The sequence below is a fragment of the Archocentrus centrarchus genome, chromosome 3, assembly GCF_007364275.1.
Source record: "Archocentrus centrarchus isolate MPI-CPG fArcCen1 chromosome 3, fArcCen1, whole genome shotgun sequence".
In the NCBI taxonomy this organism is placed as follows: Eukaryota; Metazoa; Chordata; class Actinopteri; order Cichliformes; family Cichlidae; genus Archocentrus; species Archocentrus centrarchus.
The window spans coordinates 13,993,754-14,016,631 of NC_044348.1; the positions used below are offsets into that span (position 1 = coordinate 13,993,754).

Here is a 22,878-nt window from a genome sequence, read left to right on the forward strand (position 1 = left end):
TTTTTTTAAGGCATGATTTCGGTTGATTGCGGATTCTAAATGGGTGTGAATGGTTGTCTAACTGTTAGTCTTGTGAGAAACTGGCAACCTGTCCAGGTATCACCCTGCCTCTTGCCCTTTGGCAGATGGGATAGGCTACAACCCCCTCCAACGTCACTAAATTGGATAAGTGGAAGAAAAGTTTGATTGTATATTTTAAACATCATTACTATGCTGATCATCCATCCAGTTGTATTCAACAACTGAAAAGTCTGGGTATGGAATACCAATACTTGCGAGAGTTAAATTAAAGCTCACATATGATAGAGTTGGTATATATTAACCAAGTACCATTTTCAAATTTGGTCTAGTTGCTTGAAGAACTGCCTTTGATCATTTTTCAGGTATTAAAATCTAAATAATAATAGTTATCCAAGGAATAGGAGTTACTGTGTAACTGGAACAGCTTCTCTAAACTGTACTTTATGGCATGATTATTGCATTGCCTAGTGTTTGTCATTTTGGCCACTTCTTTTAATATGCAAAATGTAAATACCTATAGACAAATATAAATTATCTTGTAACATTCAGAAAAAAACCCAGATACACACAAAGCACTAAATATAAATGCATATTTTATTGTAACACGGATAAGAATTGTAACACAATGAGGTAAGTTAAATAATCCACATCTGTGATGTTCTTGAACCACAAAATAGTCACCACCCTGTCAGTAACAATTCCACAAAGTCTGCAAACAAAGTCCTGTTAATTCAGTTCACAGTTTAATACAAACATGTATTTGCTCTGTTTCTTACAAGGACAAGAGGAATACTGATAACACAATCTCCTTTGTCTTTCAGTCACTGATCCAAACTTACCAGCTGCGTATTTGTTTCTTTTTTAAGAGATGAAACTGAGTAGAAAAGATCCCCTGAGGGAGAAACATTCTTTTGTTTTTCTGATGAGAAATAAGCCACTACAGACACTGGCAGGCTCAGTCTGAGTTTGCTACCATTTCTGCTGATGACTTGGCACAGTCTCACAGGGCACTAGGGAATACAGTATGACAGCATTTCAGTAGCTTTGCGCTCCAGTCACACCGTTCAAGAGAGAGTCTCACGATGCCCGAAGAGTTCCTAAATGCTCCACAGACATCAGATGCTCAGGACAGTGTGTCTGCAACACCAGCATCCTGGAATTGCCCTCAGAGTTTAGACCCGAGTCCTTGTTGGGAGAGTGGTCAAAGAATAGTTTCTCTGCACTCAAGGCTTTGTTCAGATAAGGGGGAGCTCAGTGGGTTGGTGCAGGCGCTGGTTGTTTGTGGGAGATGCTTTGGACGGCGCATGGAAGGGGATGGGGATGAACTCAAAGCACCACAGCTCTGGAGATGAAGATCCTCATGGCCACGCTTCCTGGGACTGCCTATGACGCGCTGGGTCATCACCTGTCAGCACAAAACCATCAGGAATCAATGGCAGACACATAACGGGAGCATTTTGAGACATTTCTTACTGCTCACTGCTACAAAGATGGCATTCAGTCATCTATGTCTTAAGCCTCAAGATGTTTCTAAGTTACAGATTTTGCAGAGGTACTTAGACTCTATTACAAGTTAGATGGCAGACAATTGTCTCCAACTTAATGAAGAGAAAACAGATGTCATGTTTGTGTCCCAAACAGATTTATGCCTAAGGAAAAAGAAACTATGAAACTCTTTGCCATTTTTGCTAAATCTCCTATCAGTAACTTTGGGGTAACTTCTGACTCAGCTTTGGATGCTCATATTAAATCTCTGGTTCACTCTTGCTTTTATCACTTAAGAAATATTGCCAAGTTTAATTCCACTGTATTATGCTCTGAATTGGAGATTGTTATTTATGCCTTTATTTCACCACATCTGGATTATTGTAATTGACTGTTCACTCGTCAAAGCAAAACCTCCTCTGCAGGTTTTTCAGAACACCGCTGCAAGGCTTCTGATTAAGTCTTCTAAGCACTCACATGTCACACTGTTGCTAACTGAGTTACACTGGCTCCCCATTAACTTCAGGGTCCAATTTAAGATTCTGGTTTTGACCTTTAGAGCCCTGCATGGTCAAGGACCAGCATACATTAGGGGATCTTTCACACCCATGCATCCTTAGCAGGTCCTAGTCATGTAATCAGGGCAATCTGAATTAGAATTTGAATTCATTAGGAAAAAGAGAGACAAAACATACAATAAACAAAGTTTTTCCCCCCAATTTTCTACAGATACTTTTTTTTAAAAATTATTATTACTGTGAATTATTTTGGCCACAATAATCTTGTGGTTAAAATTAAAAAATGGTGATTAAGCCAATCCAAACAAAAGTCTCCCTGATTTTCATCCCTGCATGCTTGTTTTTTTGCTATAAAGAGCCTGTAAAACACTGCTCTCTTGTCCAATTTGATAGCTTCTCACCAATAACCATCAAAACCAGAAAGTATACAGTTTTCTAAAATATACTGAACTATCAAAGGCTTTTATCCACATTTAGCCACCTCCTGAGCTCCAACCACACTGGAGTGTGAATGTTAGATAGAAAGCGCTTTGAGTGCTCGAGTAGAGTAGAAAAGTGCTATATGAGAACCAGTCCATTTACCATTCTAATCAGGTTACCTGATCTATGACATTGGCACTAAAGATGGCCTCCTCCATGTGTTTCTCATCCGATTTAATGACACACTTGATGTTGTTGACAACCTGCTGGACTTCAGGAGGTAGACTGCAGCTCGAGTGCTCCAGGAACTTAGCCACTAATATTTTGGTGTCTTTGTACATCTTAAGGTCAGCCAGGGAGTGTGGGCGCTCGTGGGAGGAGCGTGTGTGCAGAGATCTGGGTTTTAGGTGGATGTCAATTTTCTTGCTCTCCTTCTGCTGCTTTGTGGCACACACATGTGCAGGTTTAGCTCCAACTACCTCTGTTGAAATGTCCCTTGGCTCTAAGGGGAAAAAAATAACAGCAGAAAATAACAAAAACACATTAAATCCCACACACCAAGGTAAGTACCACTATTTTTCCTTTCTGACAGTACATTTTAATATAATCCAATGAACTCACTGGCTTACATTTTTTTGACAAAATAGGGGGTTGTATAGCAGCAGAGGTGGAAATTATCAATCCGTGTTTTCCAAACCATCACCTGATTTCATAATTTGTATGTTCTTACCCTGATCTGGTGATGCATGAGCTAAATCTTCAGTAGCAGGGTCACTTCCAGGGGTGCAGCCACAATTTTCTCCTGTAGATGGGGGACAAAAAACAAAAATGTAGCTACCCAAGACTGTTCAGTGATCCAACATTTCTGATAATGAGACATTATAGTAGGGCAGCTACCAATGCTTCATTTTATTGTCAGTAAAATTTTGCTCATTCAAGGTCTTTAAATGTCCAAATCATCATGTTGGAGAATCTAGAACTGAAAAATTGCTGGTGACTCTTAGATGGGGTAATTACGCTGTAGTATAAAATGTAACATATTTTCTGCACTTACGTCCTGTCGTAGTGGAGCACGAGATAGGGTCGCTGGTGGAACGGACAATGCGTGCCAGTTTGCGGTACCTCCTGGCTGCTCGGAGAACCCGAGGCCTCTCTGAGGGAGACTGTCCACTTTGGGCTGAGGTAGAGGGGGGTTGTGATGCAGAGGAAGGTGACCAAACACTGAAACACAGCCTAGGGCCGCGTGGCCGGGCAGGAGGTGATGGTGAAGGAGAAGCAGCCAAAGGGCTGATAGCTGAAGTTCCACCAGAGGAAGCCACAGAGGTGGGGGAGCAAGGCTGAGGTGGTGGGGGGATAGTGACAGGGAGTGTGAGCTTCCGGCTCGTCATTCGTGCTTTAATGAGGGTGTGTGGTGAAGGTTTAGGTGGCTCCTCTGGTAAATGTTTGGCTGAGGCCAGCTCGTCACATATGTGCATTGAAGCCCTGAGTTCCTCACATGGATGTGCGTTCTCCGCTGAATCCTCCTGGTCCAGATTGCTAAAGTTTTCCGAGGACCAGTCAGGCGAGCGCTCCAGTGACTCCTGGGTGTGTGACGACTCGCTGTAGCCAGTATCACTAGGGCGAGCGTCAGTGTTAGTCAAGCCACGACGGCAACGTGAGGCGTCACGTGTACAAAGTTCCAGGCTGGTGCAGCTTCCATCAGTGGGGGCAGTGTGGAGCGTGCCATAGGGAGAGGAGTCAGAGCCCTGCACCTCCAGGGAGAACAAGTCCTCTGAGGAGCAAGTCTGGTCCTGATCAGCCACCTCTGACACCATGAGTGAGGCACTGTCCACTGAGGCTGCAAAAATGCTTCATTAGCATGATGACTAGTACACAAAGACATTCAGGAACAAAAATCACTGCAACTATTCAACCTGCCTTTACCCTGAGTGCTGAGTCCTGCAGTTGTGTTTCTCTCACATAGACTGGACTCAGTGGCCTGTTGCTCTATGCTGATGGTAACCTGAAAAGAAGAAATTATTAGTAAACATAACAGCACTGTTGAATAAATAGATATTTTATATGTCCCGTATTGCAGAACTTGTGTTGCCTAAACTTCAGTACCACTGATTAGCCAGTAGAGGGCTCTGCAAGACCACAACACACTTGCAGTAATTTGTCACTATAAAGAGCAGGGGTACCAGTGCAGAAAATTACAGTATAATGTTGAGTTGAGTCAGAACTTTAATTAGAATCACTAATGGCCTTTTTGAGGTACATTATATGATATGTATAGGTTCATATAACCTCTTGTGAAATCATGTAGTCTTAAGCCTGAAACCATCAACATCTGATGATTTTTTTTTCCCCACAACAAATCAGTTGCTGCATGGCTGCATTCACTTTTTAACAGCTGATCTATTTCAGGTGAGAAAACATTCCTTTGAGTTGTCTTTGATGGACACTGTTAAAAATAGGTATGAAGAGACCTATGGATTTAATATCTGTAATGGCGCAGAGAATAAAAGTGCAGGGTGTTAAGCGATGCTGAGAAGATAATTGAAGGATTTAATCGAACATTAGAAAGTTATTTTTTAACAGTGAACAATGAGAAGCAGCAAAGAGTAAAAAAAAAAGAAAGAAAAAGCTCTGATCAGTTCAACTTGACAGTCAAGGCAGCTGGATGACACAAAACTTAAATTTGCTGTAATTTTGGACTTACAAATTTTGCAGGTAACATCCCAAAATGCAGCTATGACATCAAAATGTTTCTGACAAATATTAAATAGAAGGAAAAAAATAGACCCATCATTTAGTGACAGAAATCTGAACCATTTTAATCAGAAGTGAAGCCTATGAAAACACACTTCACAAAGCTGGCTTTAAAGAATATTCTAATTAACTTTGAAACCCATTTGTCTTTGAGAGATCTCACTGAAATTGAACTAAAACACTCAATTTTAAAAAGAAGTCATGTCACATTACCAAATACACAAATAAACAGAAAATATGAACCTGAAAATTCATTAATAATTAGAACCTGGTGAACTTCAGATTAAAATATACCCTATGCTTGGCTACCTTTATGGACTGCTGTTTTTCCTCACCTGGCTGGCTGGTGTTTGACCCACCACAGACTCATATGGAGGGGGCAGGTCAGTTGGGTACAGGGTACCTGGGCTGTTGATAGGCACCCCATATATGGCACTGAAAGGAGAATGGGGAAAGTCCAGATGCAAACCTCTGTAAGGGACAGAAAAGCAAAGAGTCAATCAAACAATACAAATAAAATACAAATACTGCTTTGCAGCTGTAATCCTCCATCAACTAGTCAAGCTGCAGTTTACGCCCTTGTCTTTGGGGCCCACATAATAGATATGTTTTCATATCACCCATTCAGCACCTGACCAACTGTGAAATGTAGTCACAATATCTCCTACTGTTCTGGGCAGAAAAGAGTTTTACAGGGTGTCAAAGTGAATATGACTTTTGAACTTTTGAATATGTAAAAATATCATCACTTCATAATTTTATTATTAGTGGAATTTGTGTTAAATTTGATTATAAGTAGCATATGAATGCTAAAGGAAGCAGCAAGAAGAAAAAGTAGAAGAAGAGCTTTGAGCAGCAAATTGTAAGCAGTTCATTCTTGAGTTCCAATGAAGGTAAATTTGTAGAAATTCCCTGAAGGTGTTCATGAGATCTTGCATTATTGGGGCAAATGGATGGAGGAGAACCAGAAAACATGTACAGAGGAGTACTTCAAATAAATAACAAAAAAAATCTTTGAATACCCGGAATACAAAGAGAGAGTGCTCCGAGACAGTCGCACAACATTGTGTTTAAGAAACTGTCACAGCCAGTGTGAATGTCTGAGTCAAACATATGGTATTGTCTATAAAAGCATTAAGAAAGAAAGGATGAAAGCCATCTTCTCGTCTCCTACACTCCAGTCCCAACAATATATATCAGCGCTGTATTATTCTGTGTGCAGCACTATGTTTCATATGGTACCAATTAAGAATGAGCAGCCATGCGTGCTGTCATATCTTTTAATTACAACCCCATTCTCCTCTAAAGTGGCAGAGCATGAAATACAACCTGAGTGCTTCCACCAGTCATTCAATGCATAATGATGTCATGACACATCCCTGGCCCTGAGCATGGATGCTATAAATGCTTCCTTTGCCTTGTATATATTTATGGGATAACTGACAAACAGATGCAGCTTCCTGCCAAATGGGCACAACAGCAGCATGCTGCTAAGACTGAGAAAATGGAGGTGATGAGGGAGGGGTCAACTGATCTACGGCAGCTGAGAACCACGGATACACTGTAATGGAGAGAAATGCTTTGAACTGATGATAACACGTGTGAAGAGAAACATGATGGGTTTGCCTTTTTCCATGCAAACGCTGCTTCTGGCACCTGTATATTCACTTTCTCATAGAAAATTCTGGTGAGATTTACAGCAGTCTAGATTAAATATGAATAGGAAACAGAACCCCTTAATAATAGATAACAGATACCAGTAAGAAAATGCATTAGGTATTATCCTTTTAGCTCCTCCAACACTAAACATCATCATTTGATGTGTGTCCTTCTGGAGGGCATTGTGCATCTTTTCCATTTAGTGCCTAACTGATCACAGCTGCATCTTTTTTTTTGCAATAATTGCTAATAATGTAATAATAACATTTTATAATTACTGGAGCTTTTTATTATTGACCTCTGAAGCATTTCAGGTGGCTGTGGAGGGGCACAGAAGTACAAAAAAAATCCTATAGTCTGTATATAAAAGTTGGTCCTTGCCGAAAAGTAAAGTCAATGTCGAAATGCCTCAGACCTGCATTTTTTCAATCTGCCAGCAGGAGGCAAATCCTCTGGTTGTAAAAGAAGTCTATAGGAAAATTACTATTTGAGTCACTTGAGCTGCTACTTCACTAAACCCTTTGCAGATGAGTTTATGGGCTTAATCGCTAGTTTCAAGTCTATGTTCCCATTTTATAGTAAAATATAGGCTAAAGCAGTGTATGCTTTATCACAAGCTTACCTTATAATTCACAAGGTGCTACTATATGAGTGTGCAGCGATCCTCAGATTCACAGTCAGATCTATCCCTGTATATACAGTCTCTACTCTTACAGGAATTTATTAATATTTAAGATGATGAATCTTAAATATATGTGTGCTACTGTGAAAAACTGGAATCACTGCAAGCGGTCTTGGGAATAGTTCAGGAATAGTTCTCCAGGCTTCTAAAAGGATATTCAAAGCTCTTCTTTGGATGTTGGGTGCCTTTTTTTTTTTTAAAGTGTGCTTCAATAATGTTGCGTTAATAATTCCATCAGTTTTGATAAGATCTCTGGCTGAAATGCAGCTCCAAACCATGACCGAGCCTCCACCCTGTTTTACAGATGGCGGTAGACATTCACTCTTCTGAACTCCTCCGTACATACTGACATTTCTTTGAACCAAAAATTTCAAATTTGGATTCATCACTCCATCAGACCTGTTGTCACTGATTTTCCATCCAGTTCCTGTGTAATTTGTTATACTTCAGCCTTTTCTCCCATTTCCCTTCCTTAAGAATGGCTTCTTTACATTTCACTATTTCTTCAGGACGTGACTTTCAGATCCTGTTCATCTGCTGTGGATACTTTTTAAAAATAGGCTACACACTATTACAAGTTTTCAGTTAATAGCTGTTTGGGAATCTTTTTTTTTTATGCAAAAATACTATTTTAGGCCTGTCAAACTCTGCTATAGTTGCCATTTGTGTAGATTCAACTAAAGAAATGGGAACAAATTATGTGTTTTTGCAGCAGGTTGCTAATAACAAAATGCCTAAAGATACTATTTAAAATTGCTTCTATGCCTGTTGTCTGTTATGTGTAACACAACACTGGTTCATGCCTTGAGTTAGGTGCCTTTTTTTATGCTTGAACGAGTCACATGTCAGTTTTAAATGGCCTAACAAACAATAATAAGATTCCTTTGAAAGGCCTGGACTGCAAATGAGTGATCTTCAGTAATGCTAGATTGTATTTTTGAATAGATGAAATAACATAAATAAAATACCAGAAAAAAAAAATCCCTAATGTCTTTTTAAAGAGAACATAAAGCTGCTTGATGCCCAATTTGAATTGCTGCCCTCTGGGAGGATACCCAATGACTCAAAATAAATAATATTTACAGCTATATTCTCATTTCAGTCAGAAGCTTAAAATGACTGTCATTAACTTGTAGTTTGTGTTCCACTTAATACAGCAGTTATGCTTTTTTTGAATTACACTGCAATTTGTATGTAACTAATCTTTGATAGTTACACAAAGATGTAAAATGGTGGCTTTACAAGGAGAGCTGTTATGAATAGACTAGTGCGTGATGTTACATTGGCTTTTCAATATTTGAACTATTGTCAGCAAATTACAATTGCTGCTGTGTATTCACTGAAAGTATCTATAGTTAAAGGTGTGATGCTGATCAGAATTATTTTGGTTCTCACCTCTGTCCGTCCATTGAGGGGGTACAGGTGTACTCTGGGGGGTAGTATGGTGGTGGGGGAATGGGAGGAATAAACTCATCAAAGTCCAGTGTTTGGTGGAGGATTGTTCCATGGGGGGTCATGCAGTCAGCGTTCAGGGCTCGAGCTCTGTGTGGCATAAACTGAAAGCAGCATAAAAAAAGAGGCATTATGAGGCTATTAAAATGCCACTGTGTGATTAATTAATTCACAGTTTATTCAGGGAAAAACGACTGAGCAAATGTGAGCCTTTCACAGCACACTGCTGCTAATATGTCACTTACATGCATTCAGGTCTGTGCGGCTGGTGACTGAGGATGGTCGAAGTGATACAAGTGCCTCGCACGGGGGCAGCTCAACAGCAGTTCTTTTTAAAGCCTCTTCACTCAGCCTTTTCTAAGTGGGACAACTTTCCAGTCACAGACAACCTGCTTTTCTAATCTCAAGGCTGCCGGTGCTGCTATTGACTCGGCTAAATTTACTGAGCTAAACAAAAGGTTGACACCCTTTGTGGTAAACGGGAAATGAGGCCATTCATGGAAACTCAACTTGTGGAGATAAGACAGTGCTTTTTTTTTGTCCCTTGCTCCTCTGTAAATCAATAGAAGCCACGGTGTTCAGCCACTTTAATTTACAGAGGTTTTCCTGCTTTGTGTTCACTCTTCTCAAACAGCGTAATTTCCTACTTTTATGTAGTTTTCTAACTCCTGCACGGCATGTGTTGTCGTATATTCACCTTAACCTATAGCAAGGTTAAAATTTTCCTGATTGATCTGCTGTTGGACTACATCAACAGAAGTAATTAGCACCAAAATGTATTTATATCTGCAGTTCTTCACAGTATGAAGCTTAAGAAAGATCTATGTCTACCCGTCATACATTTTTATGCTGAGCACTGAAGCAGGGTGTGCTCTGATTTAAGGCATTAATTCAAACCGAGTGATTTTCCTCTTCCATTTACATTCTTAAATGCTGTATAATTCAAACAGCCTGTAATAAATGTATTCATGTCTTTTTATTATTAATTCCTCTTGTTTAATCGTTAATATGAGAGATAATTGGTAGTCAATTAATTTCTTGTGTTTTTGTCATGCTATTTATCACATTTTATATTAAAAAAAGAAAAGAACAGAGTAAATTCACATGAGAATTAGAAGTAGTTGCTTAATGTTTGCATAAATGCAATTAGTTATATTTTCTGCAACAACACTTCTAGTTTCTTTAAACTTTACAGTACTCAATTTCACATGCAGATGAAAGCACCAGTTTTAATGTTCAGATTCGTGTAACATGTTCTACATGTGTAGAAAGCTCTTGGAGATTGCAAACTGGTTCACTTTCGTCTCTACCTTTTGGGCTGTTGATGTGTTTAAAGGAATGAAATAACTATTCTTGGTGTGCAGCTCAAAGGCAATTGACTGTGTTAGTTTTAGTTTTCTCTACTATCCTAAAACAGATAAAGTCTGCAGCATGCCCTGATGATAGTAGAAAAATATATGGTTTTAACTGCAGTGTGGTCACTGAAAAGAGAACAAAGTCGGCTATTGTTGCCGCCTGCCCTTCTACCTCACTCACCATCTGCAGCACATCAGTCGAGACCATCTGCATACAGCACATTGCAGTGGCTAGAGCACACACAATGGTGGAGATGACGTTAAGGGCACATACACTGAAAAGCAGCTCCTAAAGGAGAGAGAGGGGAGAGGAGGAGACTGTTAGAGGCAACAAGAAACAAAAGAGGAAAAGGATGTGTGCGACAAATAAGAGGAATTACAAGGGTGTGGGAGGGAGAGTGGGGAGGAGGAAATGGGAAGGAAAGACAGCTATTATTACGAACTGCAAAAGGTGAGGAATGTGAGAACAAAAGGAAGCCTAAAGGTGAGGTCATGACAGGATAACCAAGTTTAGACACATAGCAGGGTGGCACTGCAGTAAGAGAAGTCTGGTTTGGTGAGGCAGCCACACAGCTCTCAGGAAAAACTAAACTACACTGTTAACATATTAAAAATATTTTTAAAGGTTAAATACCTTGGGAAAGAAATAAGAATGCCTGTGAATTTTCAGGGATTGTTGTAAACAAATTCTCAAGCTCATTAACATCCAAGAACTTACAGTAGACACATCCACACACACTCTGGCAATGCAGTGAACAGCAAGGGTACGAACTAGTATTGAATCTGTCAGCAAAAAAAAAAGGAAAAAAAGGGGGGGGGGGAGTGCATGCTGGTGAAATACTAGCCCACTAGCATCTTGAATCAGAGAAAATACTTTATATGACTGCAGTCCCATTATGCTGCTGTTTGTGCCATTCTTTTAGATGAATGTGGAAGAAAATCATCCATATTGGCTATTATGATCATATTTCACATATTTAAGTGGCTCGGTTTTCCAGTGATATCAGATTTTTGTATGTCTTTACAAATAAAGCTGTAATAAGTGCGCTGCATGAATTCATTTCCAGAAGGCACAGGAATAACATCTGCTTAAAAATTAGCTCTGGGAATAGCTGACATGCACAGTGCGCTGAAAGGACAAAAGATGATCACACTTTGTAATGCTGGTTCAAAATAAGATAAACTAAATATATTTTTCATAGGCGTATAAAAGAAGTCTGTGTGACCTCTCCACTCATGTGCTTGAATAGAATTGCAAAGCACGAGCTGCTATTCCTCTTAAGAAGGTCCAAAGGTTTAATCTGATAGAAGGACTCACTTATCGGGACTATTATTATCAAAAGACCGTTAAAGGACGAGAGGGACAGGAAGCAGAGCAGCTTACAACATGGGCGGCTGCGCGGCAGGGACTGTGACTTTGGATGTTTAAATTTCAGTGTCACAGCAAAACAACTGGAGACACGGTCTCCAGGTCAGCTCCTGGAGGACCCACGTAGGCGCACAGACACACAATAATACCAGCATCTGCACTGCTGCCGGCACAACTAACAGGTACATTCAACAACAATTCCTTAAAGACAAGAACAGGAGAGACGAGAACCAAGTCTCGGTGCGCTTTTCTGTGGACACAGGGAGTTCCCGAGTTACCACACAAAGTGTTTTCCAGCCTGTCGCACAGATTATTCACCGGATTCAGGAGGCGCATAATTATCAGTGACATTAGAAACCTCAACTTGTGTTAGGCCTGCAGAGAGGACAGACACCTCACCTGCTGAGGTTTACCAAGTCATGCAATACAAAAAAAAACACCCAGTGGGACAACACAATTTTGTGTGGCTAAACATAGCATAAAAATCTAGCTGCTGAAAGACCATAATGAACCTTAAAACTGCAAAAACATGAACATTTAAGCAACTTACCCCTTCTGTAAGCAATTCGAAACCCAGTTTTTAAAAATAGACTTACTTAAAATGGATATTCTGGTCCCTCTCTCTGCATTTTTCTATATAGTACATTTTAACTTAGTTTCTATAAAAACACTCTGTGTGGGTGTGTATGTGTGTGCGTTGCAGTCAGTAGAAGTGCCATGTGGAGAGGCTGGGAGATCAAGCTTACAAGCCTGTGATTAGCGAACAACCCGCTCTACCACCTGAGCCACAGCTGCCCCAAGTGCATGTGAGACTTCAGTGAAAGCAGAACTTCAGAAATGGCTGGAAATAACATGTGAAGCTTTTTGAAAGTTGTCAAAACGAATGAACGAAAGATGCACCGAGCCTCGCATCTATAATTTGAGAAGTTATAGATATCAGAGTACACCAGAGCAAGGATTAGAGTGTGCAGTCGCACTTAAGTGTCCTATTCTCAGTGGCACATCAGTAAAAGTCTCTGATAATCAACAGTACAAATGAGACAGTACTTTCCTTTGGAAAACATTTACATGATAAACTGTTGATTGTATTGCTCTGAAAATCAGCTTTATGACAATCTGAGAATAGAAATTCTGGCAATATGATTTATCTGGGTCACACATTATTAAAAACAATGTGTGTTTTGACAAAACATAACCTTCAAAATGGATATAACATCCACACTGAAGCAGGTTCGACAGATGCGTGGTGAGCTGACACTGCTGATACCTATAGTTTGTTACTGCTTTGTGAATAAAATGTGTTAATGTTGACACACCATCAGTATCAAGAATAATAATGTGACTTAAATCCTCTGTGATTGCTGAGCAGAGGTTACTGGGCAGCCTTTAAACACATTCTAACAACTAAAAATAGTGAAAGGCACAGTGGGGCCCTAAACGGTCTCTCTGACTAGAATTTAGTTTGGTGTGCTTGTAAAATAACAAACCCTGTGATTTACCAGCTTAGTGAGGAAAATAAACAAATGCTCTTAAACTGACTTACACAGTTGAAGCTTGTATTTTATTCTTTTTTTAAAGATCCACTGGATTAGAAGTCTTGGTTAGTCAGTAGTTGAAGAAAAGTGCAAGTCTTCTTAATTGCTGTCAGGGTAGATGTTTTGAGCACGGTGCTTATAGTAGATGACAACTCAAGCAGACCAATACTTGCTTGCTTACTCCTTTTGAAGTTTGCATCATAAAATAAACCATTTTGGCATCTTAAATGTTCAGAACTGTCAGTCCTGCAACTGTTTTTCCAAACACACTCGATAGCCAGGATCTAACTGCCAAAGATCAGGTCTGTGTAAACTGGAAGTTAAAGCAGAGAAGATGCCAGGTGGACCCAAACTGAGGCTGTGCACTGCCAACTATAAAATGCAGCTAATACATGTTTCCCTTGGAAGCTCATGGTTTTGAAACATGAAACATGTTTTGTGTTGGAGGAAGTTTTGTAGAATATGGCTCATGTAGTGCTGTTTTTTGCATATTTGATCTCATTTACAGTTTACAGTGCTGCTAACATTTTTGAATTTTCCTCTTACTGAAATAAGGAGTGAAGACAAACACATTTTCACTTCATGTGTTGCATTTTTTTTTTTTTTTTGGTAATTATCTAGGCAATGCATCTGAAAATATTCGCGGAGGAAGAGAAAGAATTGCACATCAGAAGACAGCTGTTCATTAATTTTGAAGCCCTGACAGCTAAGCTTAGTTAGGATTTTTTTCCCCCTCGTACACATTCCATCTTTTATAATAATTATTATAATTATAATAATAGAACAAATACAGTCTTACTGCCTAATCTGGCCACAACCTTACTGTGGCAGAGGGCTTAATTGGTTTTTCACATCACTGATCCTCAACCGCTGTCCTTCGAACCATGAAAATCTTGTCCAGACACAAACTAAACATAGGCCTCAATTAGCTGCTCCCTCTGGCTGACCAAAATACATCAGTTTCAAATATGCATCTGACTTTTATTCAACCAGCTCAGAGTTTCTATTAAAAGTCTTACCAACCTTCTCTAGCATGCCCAAGAGGGACATGCTACAGAAGCTCTTCATGGGACCCGAAAGGAAACCCTGGACTTCCTTCGGGAAGTTGACACTCCAGTGGCAGAAGGCAGCTGATGTAAATATATTTTATTTTTGTTTGTTTCCTCTGATTTAGAGCACAAAAACAGTGCCACATTTAGGCTTCTTAGTAAATACAAACTGACTCCTGGTATTAACTTTATTTCAGTGCAGCTGGCCTAAAGACATGCTCTGTCTCCTTGCTGACACCTTCTTCTCCAGATTTCATGACCTGAATAGAGGACTTCAGACTCTCTGTGATAAAACTGATGGATGGATCAGAAAACTCTTGTTGTTGTTCACTAGTCTGGACAATGATTCCTTTCCATTACTGGATGATGTTCTGAGCAAAAACAATGTGTCAAAAGCTGACAAGCAGCTTGTTGTCAGTGCTCACTTCAGCAGAATACACATGCAGTTTCATGAGTAGTTTTCACTGAAAAGCAGACAGTCGGGTTGGATTAGAAATCCCTTTGCAGCGACAACTCTAACAAGAATGCCAATTGAATTAGAAAGTCAATTATTGATGTGGCAGCCAATAAGGCTCTGAAGTGGAGGTTTACAGAGAAGCCATTAAAAAAAGATGATGGTGCAAGGTGAATACCAAAAGTGGGTTTGCACTGATAAAAATGTGAACAACAAAAGGAGACCAACAAAATCTGAGAGACAACATATGCATTAGGCAGTCGCAGACTTTGGCATTCACCATTCTGTGAGTTATTGTAAAATATTTTAATACTCAAAAGGAGTTAAAGGAGCTAAAAGAAGAAAAACAAATCCTCCAGTCTACCGTATATTATGGATTTCTGTCTGAAAGCCTCTATGAAGGTGATCATCACTCAAAAGTTTAAAACCCATCCCACCATCATAGAAAGACACATTGATGACACACAGGAACTCACATCTGACATCGGTATGAGAGGAAATACAGTAACCATCCCCAATTCTAAACACCAGGAAGACGGTGCATTTTACAAATATTACAGTATGTTGTACCATAAAAGCAAAGCAAAGCAAAAATATCAGTTTTGTGCTCTAAAGAACAAGTCTTTCACTGTGACCCTAAAATCGTTGTTTGCCAAGAATACAAATAAGGAATATGTCTGAGAATATGGCCTTGCTGCTGACAAATGTTATCCTTCTGTGGTACTTATGGAAGGTGCCAAGGAAGAAAGGGAAAAGCACCAAATACAATGAATGCAAAAATCATTCTGCTGATTTTTGACAACACTACTGACATAAAAAAAAATAAAATAATTGTAGGCAAAAATTAGTTGTTTAAAAAAAGATCGGTCCATTGTGTACCCCTACAGGGAGTGCTGAGATGCAACTTAGTATCATCACATAATAGATACGCTTTATGTGAGTTGGCTTCCTGTCACATGTTCTCTGTTGATCATCTATGAATCCTGCTGTGCAGCTTTGACAGTAAAGACTTTTCCCTGAGACAAAGCTGAGATTATTGTACCACACAGCCGTACAGGGAAACAAACCTGTGTGTAACCGCTGTGTGCAGCAGCAAATAATTTTTCTCCGTTTTCTAAGTAAAGCGCAAGAGTCAGGTAAGACAAAAAGCATTTACGATGGCTTCATGTGATTTTGGATTTGGTAGCGCATCTGCCACGCAGATGTGAGAAGATGCAGTTCTTTGATTTCCCTTGTGACTGCAGTGTTCACGATACCATCATAAATCCTGCCAGGCAAAGAAAAATAATACCGCCAACACGTAAAGGGTTTAGCATGGCTGCTCAGCAGATATTTAACCTCTGAAAGACACCTTGCCCCAGGTCAATCAGGTTAGTGAACAAGGTTACACATCCGCCCCTTTACAGGAAATCACAAATTACCTCAATACTCCCACTCACTGATGATTTATAGCCCCGGGCAGAGTAATGAAAAGAAAAATGGGATAGAAATTAATGTGCCTGCATAGAGCGAATGACAGGCAGCAACGGTGACTGGTTTATTTTTTAAAAAAGAAAAAAAGCTGCTGCTGAGTAACAACAACCAATAATCAAACAAGAAACCAATTTTACTTCGCTTACCTGTTTTGATAATTCAGCACATTCCATATGCTGTGTGTTTTAGTGATTGAGGCACTATATGAGTTCATTAGAGTCAGCGGCAGTCTAAAAGCCTTCTGAAATGGCCGGAGACTCGAGGGACTCAGCCGTGACAGCTTCCTCACAGACATAACTCAATACATCTGACTTCTTTGGCACTTAATAAAGGTTTATAGCACCAATTCTCCATCTCTTCTAAAGAGTTATGATCACAGTGACAAATGTAGTTGATCTTTCCTCTTTTCATAAGCATGCTTCATCCTGAGGAGTCTTTTATTTGGTTATCAATGTTTTATAATCAATCAAGGATATAAAATGAATGGATATGATTGTCGTTATCCAATAACAGCGCAGTAGGACACACTATATCATTCCCTCATACACTCGGAGTCAAGATAATCTACCGAGGTCATGCTCTTGCAAACTACAGCCAGCCCAGTCTAGATACACACTGAATACTAAGAGGTCTGCCTATTGGGGAAATACAAATGATTTTGCCGCTTCCTGCTCAATTAATATGAGAACGAACTCTTGGATTGTTTTTGTGTTGTTTATTGACGGTGCATGTTGCAGAGTGAGAGAAGAAACTTTGAAGCCAAGTGTGCAGCACAGGCTGTAAGAAGAAGTAAGACTTGTGCGGTGAGTCTGAGAGGCTGTACTCCAGCTCTGAAGCCAACATGCTGACAAACTGCAATTCTAACAGAGTCAGTTAGTGCGTCGGGACACCAAAAACGGCATCTGAGGGAATGCCGTGTTCTGTAGGTATTTTAATCACAAACAAAAATACCAGACAAATACGCAAAAGTAGATTTGATAAAATTCATCCTAAATATAATAAGGTCAGCAATGCAACCAAGTCTCATTCTTGGAACCACTAATATCTGTACCAAACTTCATGATATTCAGTTTTTGAGATACTTCAGTCTAGACCAAAGTGTTGCTCCGACTGACACTGACATCACATGAGTTATGATGTAACATGACTGAAAATAGAGAAGGAAGATCATGAAAGACGATGTTTGCAAGTGAAAAACAAGGACCTGGATGTGGCTTTATAGACCCAAACCCAGTTTTCCCTGACACACTTCAATCAGATTTCAATTTCCTGCAAAAACACAGGAAGGCAAGTAACTGAATAAATGATGGGCAAACTGAAAAACGTGAGATTCAGGCAGCTGTTTGGACTTGTGGCTCAGTCTGGCCTCCAAATGTCTCAAACAAACGTGACATCACAGAGTGGTTAAAGCTAGCCATGATGGTTTGTGGCTGTCAGTGCTGCTTCTTGAAAAGAATAAAGATGTACCTTCATTATTTTTAATGGGTTAAAAAAAAAAAAAGACAACTACAGCATACACATGTTAGATGTCACACAGTCTAACTCATACAGAATGTTTCTATGTCTTAAAAAAATAGCAGTGCTCTCACATTCACCCAAAAACACCCACCTTGAGACGTATGCGTATCGTATTGCAGTCCCTCAGTGGATTCAGTTTCAGCGTCTCTCCCAGGTTGTTGCAGCTCGAGCTCTGCTTCTGTAGCTCGCAGCATACACACACTCCATCGCTGTCAAACTTGAGCTGGGGGGGTGAAGGAGAGAACACACATCCGCACTCATGCATGCATGCCACATACACAGAAACACACACACACACGCACCAACAAACACACACATTCACGCACAAATCAGGCCTGAGCTTGGTGTTCTGATGCAATGTATCCTGAACACGAATGACATATTTACTCCTGACATAAAATATATTCTCACTTAAAAGGACGTACAGTCAAAACGTTTGATGACAAAGCTCACGTGTGAGGCACAAAACATATTTCACTGTGATTGAGGAAGGCACCCGAACACATCACAATGAGACAAAGGACTGTGAGATATGATGAGCTTCCCAGTTAAGGGACAGCGGTAGAGTATACCTCTGCTATGTGTCCCAGATTGAGAGAAAGCAGGACATGAACCCAACAAGTGTGGGTTAATTACATTGGGGAGAGGAGATGAGGAACATTAATATTTCAGTCATAACTGTGGGAGGGTCTCTGGGGAGCCACATAAAGCAGTGAAGTTGGTGTACTCGGCTTCTCCCACTTGCTGCTTATAATGTGGAAGTGCTCGGGTTAGTGGGTTGGGTGCTAGATGAATCACTAGGGGCTGCTTCAGTCATGAAAAAGATAGGAACCCCTGGTACTATGAATTGAATTAAAAAAAAAACCCAATCAACTAGGAATCTCATTACGTAAATTTGCATGATGTTTTGTTTATCTTGTGAAATTGGAGCTCAGTTTTCTATTCCACTCAAATATATGTATAAATACTTCAAGCTAAAAGCCAGGTGTGCTCAAATAGTACTACTTCATAATAAGTTTCATTCAGATATGTCCGAGGTAGAGATGAGACAAGATCAGATCACTCTGGTAATATCAGGGCCAAAAGAAATCATGATATTCATAAAGACACTGGAAAAAAATGAAATCAGTGCGAAGGGCAATTTGAGCCAGGTGGATGCAGTGTGCTGGTTATAACTAAAATTGTCAGTTAAAATGTAGTTTGATATGAATGTCATAACATCATCAACATCCTAAAAGGCTTTTCAATTCACTACTGAATTTAAAAGTGGAATTAAACTAAGCGGGTTTGTTGTTGTTGTGGGGAGTGACTGTATGTGAGAGAAGCTGCAGCAGCTACAGAAAAGCGTGAGTGTGCTTTATACTACAGTCACAGTGGCTGGAGACCTCAGCACAAACAAAATTACTGTGACAGTGTGCAATGAACTTGCAGTCTCATTGCCATTAAAATGGTTGCTTCAAAAACAGGGGAACAGGTCTGCAACCACTCACAGCCTGCTCTCACCCCCAACTGGTCGATGGCTGCCCCTCACTCACTCAGCCTGGTTCTTCCAGAGGTTTCTTCCTGTTAAAAGGCAGTTTTTCCTTTCCACTGTCATCAAGTACTTGCTCATATAGGGCCGTCTGATTGTTGGTGTTTTTCCGAGTCAGACAGTTCTACCAGCTTTCACACCTCCACCCAGCTGACCAATCCCAGCATGAAAAGGATGTAGGTGTCAAAACGCCAGTTTGAGAAAGTTACAGATATTGCCGGTGACGGCCGCTCCGCCAGTTCTGACATCAAAACATTTGGGTCGAGGGAATTTCCAACAAGAACTGACAAGCGCTTCTGCTGGAGTATTTTGGGCCCTTTAATATGTCTGTATGCTTGAATGCACCGTTAAAGTCTGGAATTCTCACAGACTGCTGTGTTTGTTTTGACCAGACTTTTTAAAAATGGCTCCCAACTTTATCAGAGTGCAACAGGGGAAGGAAAAATAAAAAAAAAAAAATCACTGGCTCTCTCTTTCAGAGTTGTTTATCTATTTTATTTTAGCTCTCTTTGATTCTGGCAGAGATGGATGTGTTTATCGCGAGCCATTAGTCACCAGCAGACAAATAGTTCAGTTGACTTGTGGTGCTGACTCAGTCCTGCAGCCTGTTTAGAACAGAAGTGCTGCCCGTCAGCCCATCACGTCCTCACATACATAGATGTGGACTCACGTGCAGACAACACTTTTAATTAGTCACGACTAATTCACTCACTCTTCATTAACCCTTTCAACCATGCATTGTTCTCACCTTTATTTACAGGATTACTGCTTACCCCTCCAAATGTTAGTGATAACATGTCAATATTATGAACTATTATACATTATTAACTGCTGGTGAGCCTACTCAGGTGTTCATTCTGGTGGCAAGGGGTTTTGCTGATTCAAGTACAAGATACGTAGATTTTTAGATATGGAAAATGTTGATTGGGTATTTTGAGCTTTGGTAGTTTCAGCCTTTGATATATTACTTTTTGGTAAATATGACCTATGGACAGGTTAACTAGATATACTGTATTCAGCAAATAAAAAAGTTTTTATTTGATGTCTGTGTACTCTGATTTGACTGAGTTATTAGTTATTTGTTCACAGCCTTGAGTCAATATAATGTTTAATCAGTACAGGTCAAAAATACCTGTACTGATAAGTTTTTAAGCCTCCAAAAATGACAATAAAAGACTTGCTAAGATTAATGTCCTTATTTTTTCCATTTGTACTTTAGGAGTGCACTCCAAAGCTGGAGCATGAATGGGTTAAGGTCCAGTTGGTCTCACCAGCTGACAGTCTTCCAGAGAGTTGACAAGTTGAGCGTTTTGGCAAGAGAGGATGGAGCCTGCCAGGTTGAGCATCACGCAAACTGCAGACAGCAGCATGAAGAATGTGATCTGTGAAAAAAAAAGAGAAAGAAAGAGGAAAAAAATATGAAAAAGAACGGTATTGATGGCAAAACTGATTCAATGCTTTTTGATATTGTTGCTGAAAGTAGCCATTATAGCAGAGGCACAATGCACTTCTCTAATCAATCATTACTCAGTGTTTCTAACAGATCACCAAAGAGGAAATTAACTCTGATGTTAGAAGAAATCAATAACCTGTTCCCCCTCAGACCTCCACAGTCTGCAGGCAAACAATGACACAAGAAACAACTTATTGAGGGATGGAAATTCCCAGCTTTTCCTTGAAGCAACTCATCTCTTTCAGTATAAAGAAAACCCAGACACACTCACGTGTACAACCTCAAAAGAGGTAATAGTTAAACTCTAAGCCAGTGGAGGTGGCACTCCCTTGACCTCGTTTTCCTCAAAGTAAAGGTTTCTTTTTTATTTTCTTGCCACCAGCCCTGTGGATATCAATCCTTTTAACTGAAATATGGCTTCTATTGCTGCTACTTGAAATTACAGGTCAAGCGGAAAAGAAAATAGTTTTAAAAACGACTACAGTCAGCGCTCTCTGTCCAGGAAACTGCAAACCAGTCCTCTGCATTGTGTACCAAAACTGACAGCACAGCTCTCGGTGTGGGAGAGATGCGATGGCTGCAGCAGAGTTTCACACATTGACTGAAAACTATAAAAAGGACCTATTCTTAAAGTTTGCTTTTGCAGAGCGTTGGGACCCAGAAAAGGATTGGTCGAGGACACCGAGGTCACCAGGAGGAGGAGTTTGATGCATAAAAAGGTTATTGGGAACACACAAACAGATGGAGAGGAGGAGAGAGGGACAATGAGGTAGAGAAGGGAAGGAGCTGGAGGTGGCATGTAATAAACAGATGCAGTGATAAGTTTAAGTGCCTTTTTTCCATGGAAGAAAATTGAAAGATTGAAGGGCTGATTGGAAAGCTTTGAGGAGCAACTCCTTGAATGGTCAAAAAAATAAATAAAATAAAATCAGAAGAAGAGAATAGAGTGTGGGTAAACGCAAACAAAAGTAAAAAGAAATGAAGCAGACAACCAGTAATAAATGGTGACAGAAACATTCAGGAGAGGAGACAGACAGAGCATGACTCTGGGGTCCCATGGTGCATCGGTGGTAATGATGTGTATATCTACTTAATTAGTATTTCATTTGAATGTCATATCAGCTGTCTGGCTGAATAGCTGCATTAGAAAAACACCAGACTGAGCAATCCGGCCTTCAAGAAATGTGGCGTTAAAAAAAAAAAAAGAAAAGAAAAAAAATATCAAGACATCTCTAAAACAAAGAACCTGTATCCTATACAGACCACACACACACACACACACCGCACCACACACGTCTTACCGATGTTCCTGAAGAGCCGTACTGTAAGGACAAAACTGCGCACACTGCCCAATCATTGGTGACATCTTGAAAGACAGTCAAAAATAGACTTCCTATTTGACCAGATTAAAAAAAAAAACTCATGATTTATTTTTTTGTTCCAAGTGGATGATAAGATGTGCCTGACACAATGGAGACAATGTTGTTTCAACCAAATGAAACAGGATGGCAAAGTGCTGTGAGCAATATTCTTGATCACTAATCTTATCCTTGTCCTTGCTGTTGAAATCTGGTTAAAATCAACACAATATTTGGATTTCTCCATCACCAGACAAAGAGGTCATCCAAATGACTGTCTGTGTTGAATGGCTGCAGATAATGAATGGATCCTGACCGCCCTCCACATCAAATACTGGATGTGTAGCTGAACACTTTCTCTAACAACTCCGCTGGAGGTTTTCAAGGAGGTTTTCAGTGTAGCACCATATAAAACCCCAATTCCAAAAAGTTGGAATGCTGCATGAAATGTCAATAAAACCAGAATGTAATCATCTACAAATTGCATGAGCTTATATTTAATTTGCAATAGAACAAAGAAAACATCACATATTCAAACTGAGACATTTTACTATTTCATGAAAAATATTAGCTAATTTTTGAATTTGATGGCAGCAGCACATCTCAAACAAATTGGGATGGGGGCAACAAAAGGCTGGGAAAGGATGTGGTACTAAAAAGAAACAGCAGGAGAAGCATTTTGCAACTAATTGTGTTAATTGATAACAAGTTAGTAACATGATTGAGTATAAAAAAAGAGCACCTTAGAGAGGCAGAGTTTCTCAGACACAAAGATGGGCTGAGGTTCGCCAATCT

General features: G+C 39.9%; 1 protein-coding gene across 2 annotated transcripts in view; it reads right to left on the reverse strand.

Moving 5' to 3' along the window:
- Positions 1-637: 637 nt before the first annotated feature.
- fam189a1 (family with sequence similarity 189 member A1) overlaps positions 638-22,878 on the reverse strand; it is a 113,114-nt gene continuing 90,873 nt past the window's right edge. The window contains exons 3-12 of one of the 2 annotated variants that reach the window (XM_030726095.1): positions 20,544-20,654; positions 17,833-17,964; positions 10,525-10,632; positions 8,932-9,092; positions 5,531-5,666; positions 4,362-4,446; positions 3,499-4,281; positions 3,175-3,246; positions 2,624-2,946; positions 638-1,426 (exon numbers count right to left, since the gene is read on the reverse strand). In XM_030726095.1, coding sequence (XP_030581955.1) covers positions 1,223-1,426; positions 2,624-2,946; positions 3,175-3,246; positions 3,499-4,281; positions 4,362-4,446; positions 5,531-5,666; positions 8,932-9,092; positions 10,525-10,632; positions 17,833-17,964; positions 20,544-20,654 — 2,115 coding nt within the window. In that variant the 3' untranslated portion in view covers positions 638-1,222. Of the gene's footprint in view, positions 1,427-2,623; positions 2,947-3,174; positions 3,247-3,498; positions 4,282-4,361; positions 4,447-5,530; positions 5,667-8,931; positions 9,093-10,524; positions 10,633-17,832; positions 17,998-20,543; positions 20,655-22,878 lie in introns of both variants that reach the window. The other variant, XM_030726094.1, reaches the window with a different exon arrangement.